This window comes from Pelophylax lessonae, assembly GCF_965119305.1.
Source record: "Pelophylax lessonae genome assembly, chromosome: 1".
Taxonomy (NCBI): Eukaryota; Metazoa; Chordata; class Amphibia; order Anura; family Ranidae; genus Pelophylax; species Pelophylax lessonae.
In genome coordinates this window covers 410,822,624-410,834,973 of record NC_138768.1, presented here as the reverse complement: position 1 = coordinate 410,834,973, position 12,350 = coordinate 410,822,624, and the positions used below count along the sequence as shown (strand labels likewise).

Below are 12,350 nucleotides of genomic sequence, written 5' to 3'. Positions count from 1 at the left end.
AGAGGAGTTTGCAAAGTGTTTAGGGATGAGGATACCATGTTTTTTTACCTTAATGCATGAAATGCTATAAAGTGGTTGTAAACCTTCACGTATACCTAGTGAAATGACTGGCCTGAGAGATGAAACAAATTCTCCTACATAAATAGTACTTGTTGATCTGCAGCCATCTCTCTACAGCCATTCAAATTGCAAAATTTATAAAACTTGTCTGGGAGTTCAGAAAAAAATGGTGCAGAGAGCTGAAGTTACACTCTACAGAGCTCAGTGAGGAGAGCTCTGAGAGCTGATTGGAGGGACACACACAATTTCACACAGGTCACAGGAACAAAGCTGAGGCTGTCAATCAATTGGATGTCCCTCCTCTGTCACCATTTGTCTCTTGGTGTCAGGAAAACTTGTCAGAAATGATTCATGCTGATAGCAGAGGAATAAAACAGCAGACAGAAATGATGTTTAGTGCTCCTAAATGAGACAAGTACACACTTAAAGAGGGATTTGCTTTGTTCATATTTCATGTCTGAAGTTTACAACCACTTTAAGGTAAAAAACAGTTACACTTTCGAACCACTTTAAAAATCACTATGGCATGTGTTATTCAATGTTTGGTTGGCACAGTAAAGTGTTCTTAGAATAAAAGGTATTCCTGTGAGTCAATTCATTACGTTTCCCCAAAAAAGTTGTATTTTTCCTAATTTCAGGGACAGTGAATGGAGCCATGTAATTCATTCCTTTATGCCCCATCAGCCAGATGCACAGCCAGAACCACTGTTGTATAGTGTAAATATTGCTTAATATTATAGAGCCATTTAGTCTAAACCAGTGTTTCTCAACATTTTTCCAGTCGGGCACCCTTAAAAAGTATTTTCAGTCTTGAGGCACCCCTATCCAAGACTTGGTTTACGTTACTGTTGTCGTGGAACATGCGCAAAATCGTGCTAATTCCTGACACACAAACAAATGCTCTGCTCTTTAGGGATGCCATTATTCTTAATGGTACCCCACAGATTGGCCAACATAGGGTGCTTTTGGTGTGGCACACTTTAAAAAAAAAAAAGGGTCAGGGACTTCTTTCCCTGCATTTTTGCGGATAGGGGAAGCCCATTAAAATGAATGGGATGCCCTACACACAGCATGCAGCAACACAGATGTCAACCAAGAGCTTGTTCACATGTCAGGTTGGAGGGGCGGTAAAACCACATGTTTGAGCTGTTTTTACCACCCCCAACTTCTCCCCCTTTTGCTGCAGAGGCAGCAGCTGGAGGTGTACTCATGCTGTGGCTGCAGCTGGAGGTATACCCAGCATGAATGGGGCTGCGCTGCAACCACCCCGCAACTGTGGGCATTGCATGGTGGTTGTCTAGTGATGCTTAATTTACAGCTTAAAACAGGTGAAGAGGAGGCAACATATTGCCTCTTCACCACCTGTTAAATGCCTCTGAAAAGCGATCTGAGCATGGATTGCTTGTCTGAGGAGCACCAGTCTTTGCTGCTATCACAAACAAGCCCTACAAAAACAGTTCTGATGGTACAGGAATAGGGGGGGTCAGGATTAAAAGTAACATGTACACACACACACATACAGACACAGACAGACACATGTACACACACACACACATACAGACACATGTATATATGCATACATAAAGACACAGACGTGTACACACACACATACTGACAGACACATGTACACACACACACATACAGACACATGTATATATGCATGCATAAAAACACAGACATGTGTACACACACAGACAGACACATGTACACACACACATACAGACACATGTATATATGCATGCATTAAAACACAGACATGTGTACACACACAAAACACATGTACACACACACATACAGACATATGTATATATGCATGCATAAAGACACAGACATGTGTACACACAAACACATACAGACAGATGTACACATGCACACACACAAGTACACACATACAGACCTGTAGATACATATACATACATTCTCACACACACACACACACATACATACATACTTACACACACATACATACACACACATGTACAGACACATGTATACACGCAGAGACACATTTATAAAGCTCTTGAAAACATTCCAGCACAGACCCTTTCCCATTCAGCCGGGTACTGCACTGTAGGAAGAAGCAGAGAGCACAGCACACTTCACCTCCCTTTACTTTCACTTTTGAGGCTTACAGAGCTCCCTCACAGTGCTGATGTATAGTTCAGCAGGGGATCGGGAGATGGGACTCATCTGACAGCTCTTCTCTCCCAATATCCTGCGGCACACCTGAGGACCTCTTGCGGCACACCAGTGTGGCGCGGCACACTGGTTGAGGAAGACTGGTCTAAACTGCATACAGTTGTTTCAGGCTTTTTGGGCTTTAACAATGCAGTGCATTGAATATTTGGCCTCTTTGAAGTTATACTGTCTCATAATGTGCTGCTTGCTAATAATTTGTGTATAAGCATTCTAGAGTAAAGGTTTACTTTAAATAATCATGTCATGTTAAGATGATAATTGACTGTGGGAGACTGCTTTCCTATTGTCATTACTGCAAGAGGGATCTTCCAAATTATCACTATGTTGTGCATGACTGAAAATGACCTAGCTGTGGTGTGTAAACACAGAATAAAAATGTATTGATACCCCTCTTATCATGGAACTGCCAGATCTGAATGAAAGGATTGTGACAACACTCAGGCCCCTCTCTGAATAGGAGGAGATGTGAATGTTTACTGGATGAGCAGTTTAGACAGCACACTGTAACTATGAAAATGAGAGATGAGCTGTACAATGTAAATATGACATTTGGCTCCCACCATCGATGCCAGGAGACATTGGAATGGGCTGTCTGTTGACAGGCTTTGATAAGCTGTGGCAGAAGATTACATTGGCGAAAAAATAATGACACTTAGTGCATTATGGCCCATGGAGATAACATTAATGTGCATTCCATACTAGGACAGAAGGCGCTTGGATGTCCGTAAGTGTTTTTTATAAGAGTTTCCTGTTATCTGGCATGGGATCGTATTTATATCATTTTAAGTTGCATTTAAATGATGTTTAATATAAGTTGAATTCAATCCAATATGCACATTATTTGTTTGATATAGAATGATGTTTAGTACACATTGCCAGAATGAGAATAAAAAGCAGATCTGGTGTTTTAAGCACATTGGCCCACACAGACCCTAGTATTGGAACCCCAAAGGAACAATAATGTTTGTGTATATACTTTAGACTGCTAACTCAGTAGAGTGCATAAAGACAAGTCCAAACTAAAAATGAGAATAATAATAACAAATGCACTGTTTAAAAAGGACCACGTGTATCCTAAAAATCATTATTACTTCTAGCAAATGACAAAGTTTCAGGATTGCCAGTCTAGGCCTGGTAGTATACTATGATATAGTGATGTATACAGTAGAAACTGTAAACTGGCTTAACCACTTGACCTCTGGAAGGTTTACACCCTTAACCACTTAAGCCCCATAAGATTTTACCCCCTTCCTGACCAGGGGGTATTTTGCGATTCGGCACTGCGCGACTTTAACGGACAATTGCGCGGTCGTGCGACGCTGTACCTAAACAAATTTGACGTCCTTTTTTTTCCCCACAAACAGAGCTTTCTTTTGTTGGTGTTTGATCACCTGTGCGATTTTTTGATCATGCGCTATAAACCAAAAAAGAGCGTCAATTTTGCAAAAATAAAATATTTTTCACATTTTTTTATATGAAATTCCCCCCAAAAAAATGTAAAAATCAAATTTTTTTTAACATTTTCGGCCAATTTGTTTTATGCTACATATGTTTGGTAAAAAAAAATCGCAAAAAGCGTATTTTGATTGGTTTGCGCAAAAGTTATCGCGTTTACTAACAAAGGGAAAGATTTTTGTAATTTTTGTTGTTTTTTTTTAACGCGTAATGGCGGCGATCTGCAATTTTTTTGCAGTACTACGACATTGAGGCGGACAGATCGGACCCTTGACTGACATTTTTGACACTTTTGGGGTTACCAGTGACATTTCTACAGTAATCAGTGCTATACATATGCACTGTTACTGTAAAATTACACTGGCAGTGAAGGGGTTAACTTTATTTGAGAGGGAGGGGTGGTGTGTGTCCCTAGGGGCGTGATTCTAACTGTGATTGGCTGTGGCTTGAGGTGTAGGAACAATGATCAACGGTCCTACATAGTAGAACCGTATGATCATTGTTTCTACACAGGGGAGAATGACAGGCGGCTTGTTTACACTAGCCGCCTGCCTTTCTCCCTCTCTTTACCTGACAATTGCGCGGTCGTGTGACACTGTACCCAAATCAAATTGATGACTTTTTTTTTTCCCACAAATAGAGCTTTCTTTTGGGGGTATATGTTCACCACTGCAGTTTTTATCTCTTGCGCAAGAAACAGAGAACGACTGACAATTTTGAAAAAACAAAAACAATATTTTTTACTTTCTGCACTAAAACACATCCAATAAAAAAATGGAATAAATCAAATGTCTTAATCAATTTAGGCGAATATGTATTCTGCTACATATTTTTGGTATAAAAAATCCCAATAAGCGTATATTAATTGGTTTGCACAAACGTTACAGCATCTACAAAGTATGGGATATTTTTATTGATTTATTTATTTTTTTTACTAGTTATGGTGGTAATCAGTGACTTATAGTGGGACTGTGATATTGCGGCAGACAAATCGGACACCTAACTGACACTTTGACACTCTTTTGGGGACCAGTGACATGAATACAGGGATCAGTGCTAAAAATATGCACTGTCACTGTACTAATGAGGGTTAAATGTGTGCCTAACTCAAGTTTCAGTGTAGTGGAGGAGGTGCTTTTACCAGTAGCTTCACAAAAACACAGGATCCATGCCTTCTGTACTCACAGAATGACAGGCGGCGTTGTTTACTGGCATTCTGTCAATATAATAAATGATCGGCAGGTCCCAGCAGACATTGGGTCTGCGGGACCTGCTGTTTGGCTCCTGTTACGTAAAATCACAGCAGGAACAAGCTTCCGGCAGCGCCTGCTCGCATCCAAAACCCGAAAGCGCAGAATTAGGTATATATATATATATATGTGATTCTGCACAGAGCAGGCTCCTTGTAGTAGTATGCTATGGGGTGGTCGGGAACCTGTTCTTCAGTCGTTTTTGAAAAAAGAGACACTTACCTGCCCAGGGATCCATCGCTGTTGTCGCCCAGGTTAGGTTTTCACCGGTGCCGCCATGTTGACTGTGGGAATCTGGCTGTGACTCCTTGCAGCTTCACAATTGGCTTCCCCACTGTGCATGCATGAGATGCACTGTGCCCTTTGAATGGTCCCACAGCCTTCTGGGACCTGTGACGTGTCCCAGGAGATTGAAGGTGTGTGGGGGGAGGACTTCTGCTGGAATAGCCTTGGCAATTCCAGTGGGATTGGCAATGGGTACCTGACAAAAGTAGGTATCACTTTCACTCCCCACCCGCCCCAAAAAAAAAGTTCTAAAAATGGAGGAAGAGGGGGGAGGAGGAGGATCGGTGGCAGAATTTTCCTTTTGGGGATGAAGTTTCGCTTTATAGGAGATCGGTGGCCACATAAGTCAAAACACCAAAGGTGATCCCCAAGTATGCAGATTGGATTGTGCAAAGTATTTTCACCATTTAAGTAATCTAATGCCAGGGAGGCATTCAAAAGGAGGCTAAATAAAACTTGACCCAGGCATTAGGGGTTGTTCCCCCACCATACATGCATGAAAACTGATGGGAAATAAAGGGAAAACCGTGCACATTTCACTTGCAGAGTCATCAGTTTCACATCAGTTTTCCTGCACATCAGTTATGTGCCCTGTTCCCAACAATGTTGCTGTCTTGTCAGTTTTGTTCCATGCAGAAAACTGAATACATGTGGCAGATTCCTGCACAGAAAAAAATCTGCACATTGTGGTGTGAACGGGGCACATAGAGAACAATTGTTTTTTATGCCCTTTGCAGAACGCATGCAGAAAAACTAACGTCTCTGCACATGGTGTGAACGAGGCCTTACTAATACCATAAAACTTGTATCCAAAAAATTTGGTTTAAACCTGAACTCCTGGAAAACTAATGTTTCCTTGCAGTGTAGCTGCACCTGCTCTTCAAGGTTTAGGCCCCTTTCACACTTGTGTGACCTAAAAGTCACACGATTTTACCACAATTTTTTGCCACGATTTTAACTGGACTTGAAGCAATGCCTGTGTAATGTCTACGGACATCAAAACGCATCAAAGTCAGACAAAAGTAGTGCAGAGACTAGTTTGAAGTTTTTGCGACTTGAAGTATCACAGATGTGAACGGTACCCATTGGAAATCATGGAGTACGACTTGTCATGTGACTTTAGAGTACCAAATCACAGGACAAGTCGCACAAGTGTGAAAGGGGCCTTAATTGTTCCTATAGGTCTAGAGGACTGGAAAAGCACTTTAAAGTGGAGGTCCAGGATTGATCTAACTAAGATGAGACCTGTCCCCACCCCCTTTCTAAATCCTATTCTAACTATCCTATAGACGGAAGATGCTTATACTTACCGCTAATGAAGGCGCTATGGTCTGATCACAAGATTTTCTCCCAGCGGCGGCCTTAGGGGAGAAGGGGGACTCTCCCCCAAAGCCGACTGCTGCGACGTTTACGTGAGAGCCCTCATAATAGGTAAGTATAAGCATCTTCCTTCTACAGGATAGTAAGAATAGGATTTAGAAAGGGGGTTGAAGCAGTTTTAGGCTTAGTTTGATCGATTGTGAACATCCACTCTAACTTACCCGATCCGCTAGTCCCCTGTGCTGCTGGACTAGTGCCAGCAGCTTCTTCTCCACAATACTCCAGTGATCTAAGCTCCTCAAACATTACCAAGACTGATGGAGGGACTATAGCCCTGTGCTGGCATACAAAGCAAGCAAATAACTTGCATAGCCACCAGGACCTGTTGTTATTGATCAGGCATGGTGACTAGGACAGGGGAGATCTATATAACTTTATTCAAGCCTTAGCTTGTAGCATAATATTTGTTAAAGTCAGCAGTAAGGGTGACCATAGACCCTACAATCTCCTTAATTTGCCAAACTATTTAGCAAACTGTGTAATATGAGGAAACCCCCAAACAAACCATTCAAATTGTGTACAGCTGACAGAAGATCTAATCACATTTCCTTCACTTCAAAGACAATTAGTGATGGGAAGCCCTTCATGGAAAACACATAAAAAAATAAAAACATGTTTAGTTATACAAGGAAAGGTTGGGAGTTCCTGTTGTCTGTGTCTTCCTGTGCAGGTGACAACAGCATCCCCCATTTCTTGACCTCATGTCACAAGCACATGATGTCATTCCTACTCTATTCAAAAGTAAAAAAAGAACAAAAAGAAAAAATAACAATAGTTGACATTAAGCATTAAAGCATATTTGCCACCTAATCGACTGTAAACACTCTAAAAATTGCTAAATTATTACTACTATTAGTTAATTAAAATTGACGAGCTCCAATGGGAAAAATGATCATGTCCTTTTCACTATTAAAAAGGTACAGAACAATACTCTTTTGCCACCTAGTGGTGAATATATGGAAGATAAAATGTGTATCTATCTGTATTTAATATTGCATTAGAACATGTAAAGCATATATAAAAAGGGCTATGTTACATATCAAAGTGTAAAAGAGTACAAAGTGGGCCTATCAGTAGCCATCAGCATGTCATGGCATCCCATAAACGTTATAAAAGTCCTCATCCTACGTACAAGGTTAATTGGTCCAGTAAATCCTGATATGTGCAAAGCAGGGAGGGAATACTTTTCTGGCCCTTTAAAGCTGGCTTAAATAGTAACAGTCTTAATTAAAATTGAATATGTTGCAGCTTACCAGTCCAGATGTGGTGGCTGCAATGGGTTTATTTTTTCTTTCAAAACATTTTATTAAGTTTTGGCAAACACAAGATACATAAAGACAACTGAAATACAAAGGTCATAAAGTACAAAACATGCATAGTACAGATCGTGATGCAGCATAACCATAAGAGGTAACAAGAGAAATAAGAAAGACCCTTGAGCTTTATACATATAAGGGACTAACGCTTGTATGAAAGACCCAGTGCGACCAAGTAGGGGGCTAATGAGGGTGTCCAGCGCTCAGAAGGAACCCTCCCAGGGCCCAGACACCCCCATGGGGATCATGCTGTGGCCGGACCATGGAAGAGACCTCCCGGACAAGGATAGGCCTTCCTTATGGTATTCAGTTAAGAAATGGTCAAAGGGGGGCCCTCTCATGGCAAGGAGTGAAACTCGGATGGGGGGGGGGGGCGAGATGATCGAGGGCCATCGTGGATGGCTAATTAAAGTAGGTCAGCAGTAGGGGGTACCAGGTAAGAAGGGGGAGAGGGAGACACAGGTAGGGAAGAAAGGCCGGAGGAGAGAGAGAAGGAAATCAGGTGATGGGTTTATTTTTTAGGGTAAGGACATCTTCAGCAAGTACAGAAAAATATATTTTGATCTTGCCAGAAATGTTATGTCCGAGTTTCTTCTTGTGAACTTAACAAAAAGCACTCGTGTAAACTGTTAATCCTATCAGCTCCTATGTAACTGAGATGAACAAAGCAGACATATTTGTAGTCCAGCCTGGGTGGCAACTATGATTCTAGTGACAGATACAATGAAAGAGTCAATGTACCCATCCAGGACAGAAAATGTGTTATTCACAGGATTACAAGGTAAAAATAAAAGGGGAAAAAAGCCTGAAAAACAAAAGTAAGGCAGGTATGGTAAGCTGCAATATATTATATTTTATTTTTAAGTTTACATCCCCTTTAAATGAAATCTACCATAAGAGCAACAGACATTTGGCAATTTCCTTGTGATAATGCTAGTTTCCAGGCTACCACACTTTTGCTTTAGTACTGTTAGTCACTTTCCTGAAAGAGTTCTAGAAGTACAGAATAAGATGTCTGGCTTTACTGTGGATTTTTTAAACTGAATATTTGTTGGAAGACAGTGACTGAAAAGTTATGGAAGCCTATGAGTCACATCAGAGAGCTAGTATTTTCAGAAGGGGATTAGCAATTAAAGTGCTACTAAACCCACAACAGTAAAATCAGTCCGTATATGCAGTAAAGCATGCTTGTTGTACTCACTGTGGAACATAAGGGGTTATTCATGCACATTGTGTAAAAAGGCTGTTTGATCCTGTCTTCTCTGATCCTCTACTTGTTCCACTGTCCCCAATCTATCTCCTGATAAAAAAAAGAACCTCTGCACATGCTCAGTTTGGTGTGTATTGCTAGAAAGTTTTTTTGTTTCTTGGGAGGGTGCATGTGATCAGCACAGGGCCAATCAGCACTGTCCAGACAGTGAGTCAGGGGTCCTGCAGTCTCATAGGACAGTCAGATGAGAATGAACACTCCTCCTACAAGCTTTAACCAGACACTGATAGAACTCACCAGACTTCTATACAGTATGCTGCTGATGAGAAAAGGTATCTAGCAGCTAAAATAATTGCATTTCAATGTTCTGTGTACTGTGGGAGACCAGATTAGGTTTGCTTTAACATGAACCTGTCACAAGCCTAGCCATTCATTCTGACCGTATGATGATAAAATGCAGAAGCAGACATTTATTTTTTAGTGAAAAACGCTTGTCAGAATTTCTAGAAACATAGTCACCTGATGATATCAGCTAATATTGACTTTTCCTGTAAAAGTGTAGATTTCATCCCAGCGTCAAACCACCAAAAAGGTTGCTGAGGCTTACATTTAGGAACCAATCAGGTTGCTTGGAAGGTGGGAGGTCACAAGAGTGACTTGCCCCACACAGCTAGCAACATAGTACTGAGACTATGTTCACATTTGTTGGTTGCGAAATATTGTGCAAAATCGCACGCTTTCCCGCAATGCACAGAAATGCACTGGCCTTTTGTTTATGCACCAGTAATTCTTAATGACACCCCACACATCTGTAAAAGTGTGCATTTTTGCACACGCCAATATGCATGGTGCCACAGCGCCATGTGTTATGGTGCAGCACAATTTCTCTAAAGGGTCAGGAACTTATTTTGAGTGTTTATCACACATAGGCAGCCCATTGAAATCAATGTGCTGCCCTATATGCAATGCGAAGAAACACATGGAGCCACACATACAAGCAACACACAGGCATTTATGGCAGTTATGACAATATTTGGTCAAAGAACGTGGGCAACACACATATGTGTTTTATCATCTAAGTGTGGAAATACATGAACAACTAATGGGCAATTGGAGATATTTTGGCACAACAAACAGCTGTGAGAATACATTGGCAACAAATGAGCACTTGTGGCAGTACGTGGGTAACAAGCATGGAATTGTGCCAGTACATGGGCATTAAAATGGTAATTGTGGTTATAATCTTGACAGTACATGGGCAACAAACAGGCAATTATGACAATGCCAGGACAAACAAATGAGCAATCAAGACAACACATGGTGAAAAAAAGAAAACCCTTTTAATACACAAGCCAACAGGCAAGCAATTGCGACAATGCAAAGGCAACAAATGGGAAACACATGGGCAGTAAAATGCAAGGACAGTCTTAGCCCAGTCTGCCTTCCCCTCTATCTAATCTCCAAGTGTCCAGCAGTCTTCCATTCTTTCTACCTTACATGTCCACTCTCTCTTCTCCTTGGTGACAAAGAGTTGATTTAGAATATTAATGCTGACAGTCTGCTGATGCTTGTGCTATTCTTTGCCTTTGTTATCCAGAGTTTCCAGACTTTAGGCACTGACCACACCAAATGTCATTACCCTATCCCAGGAGGGTGCCGGTACTTTTAGGACAGATGGCGAGACATAGCCCTCAAGTCAGGGAACTCAAACTTATAATAACAAAGTGGTGGTTTTTGTGGCTAGCAATAGCGGGAATATTGTGATGTCTGGTTTCAGTATGGACTTTTTTAACCTGGGCAATTCAAACCAAGCATATGAAGACAAAATGCATAAGCAGATATTGGTTTCAGTTAAAACAGCATATCAAAATGATCAGTAGATGCAGAGTAACAGGGAAAGTTATCTCTGCTTTTTGTTTTAGCTTCTTACACAAAACTTTGCTCCAATATATCATACTTGAATGACTTCAGTTCCCGTACATGCCAGACACTTCTCATAATGGCCCTGCCCTTCTCCCCTTTGATTTGCTTAATATTTGCCACAGAACATTTCGTAACTTGCACTAAAAAATTACAATTTAAGAACAAAAGTTTGAATCTGAAAACTGTGGGGGCAACACAGGGGAGGACTTACTAAGACAAAATGATAAATCCAATGGCTAATTTATAACTTCTACAGTAAATTAATGTTTCATTAGTGCAAATTTTGTTTCTGCAGGTCTTCCGGAGGCTGATGTGACTTGGTTTCGAAATAAAAGCAGATTACACCATGTGCCCCACCACAGTGATGCAACTTTGTTCCTGGCAAATATAACATATACTGACCAAGGACTGTATACATGCAAAGCAGCTAACATACATGGAGAGGTATCAGAATCAACCCAACTTCAAGTCATAGGTATATACACATTTAGTCAACAATTTGATTTTTTTTTGTTGTACTATTTTACCAACACACTGCTAAGTACTTAACATAGCCTCATACCTTCTAAAATCTATAACATAAGGACAATGCTTTATGTATGCAGTTTTTTAATTGGGCAGTATAATGTGCAGTCAGTATGTTTAAAGTGCAGATAGGCTTTAGTAGTAATGGGATTCTGTGCACACAGATCAGTTGTGAACTTTGTGTAGTTCCTATAGCCCAATAAAAGTAAAGAAATGCTAAATTTTGCCTTGTCACCAGAACAGAAATAGAGTTAAACTCTTTTAATGGGGACACCTGTTACAGTGACCACTGTTCCTGATGAACCAGACAAAATTTGCTCAGTAGATGGCCCTGTCAGCTGCCTCCCTCCTGATATCCTTTAAATTTGAAGTATGGGATTTGCTTTTTTTTGTGAATCATACTTACTGTACCTAGGTGGATGCAGTTCTAACACTGAACCGATCGATCAAACACCACCAATCTCTCGGTTCTCACAGCTCCCTGAGCAGAGAGGTGGTGTCACCGGCTCTCGGCTCTGCCCCCACACTCACTGGAGCACTGGGCTGTGAAGAAGGCAGGAGCAGCTGGCTCAGGCTCTCAATGGCCCACTGAGAGGCTGAGTCAGGTGCTGGTCCAGTAATGTGGGCAGATCCCGACCATATGGTCAGGATCCTTTCCAAGCCTAGACTGGCTCTGTGACGTCAGCCAGTGATCCACAGGAGAAGTACAGCCAAATAGCTTTGGCTGTACTTCTCCTTTAATTGAAA

General features: G+C 41.2%; 1 protein-coding gene across 1 annotated transcript in view; it reads left to right on the top strand.

Moving 5' to 3' along the window:
* Positions 1-12,350, top strand: part of ADAMTSL1 (ADAMTS like 1) — a gene marked incomplete at its 3' end in the record, with an annotated part of 475,788 nt that overhangs the window by 375,920 nt on the left and 87,518 nt on the right. The window contains exon 22 of the mRNA XM_082260455.1: positions 11,374-11,553. Coding sequence (XP_082116581.1) covers positions 11,374-11,553 — 180 coding nt within the window. The remainder of the gene's footprint in view (positions 1-11,373; positions 11,554-12,350) is intronic.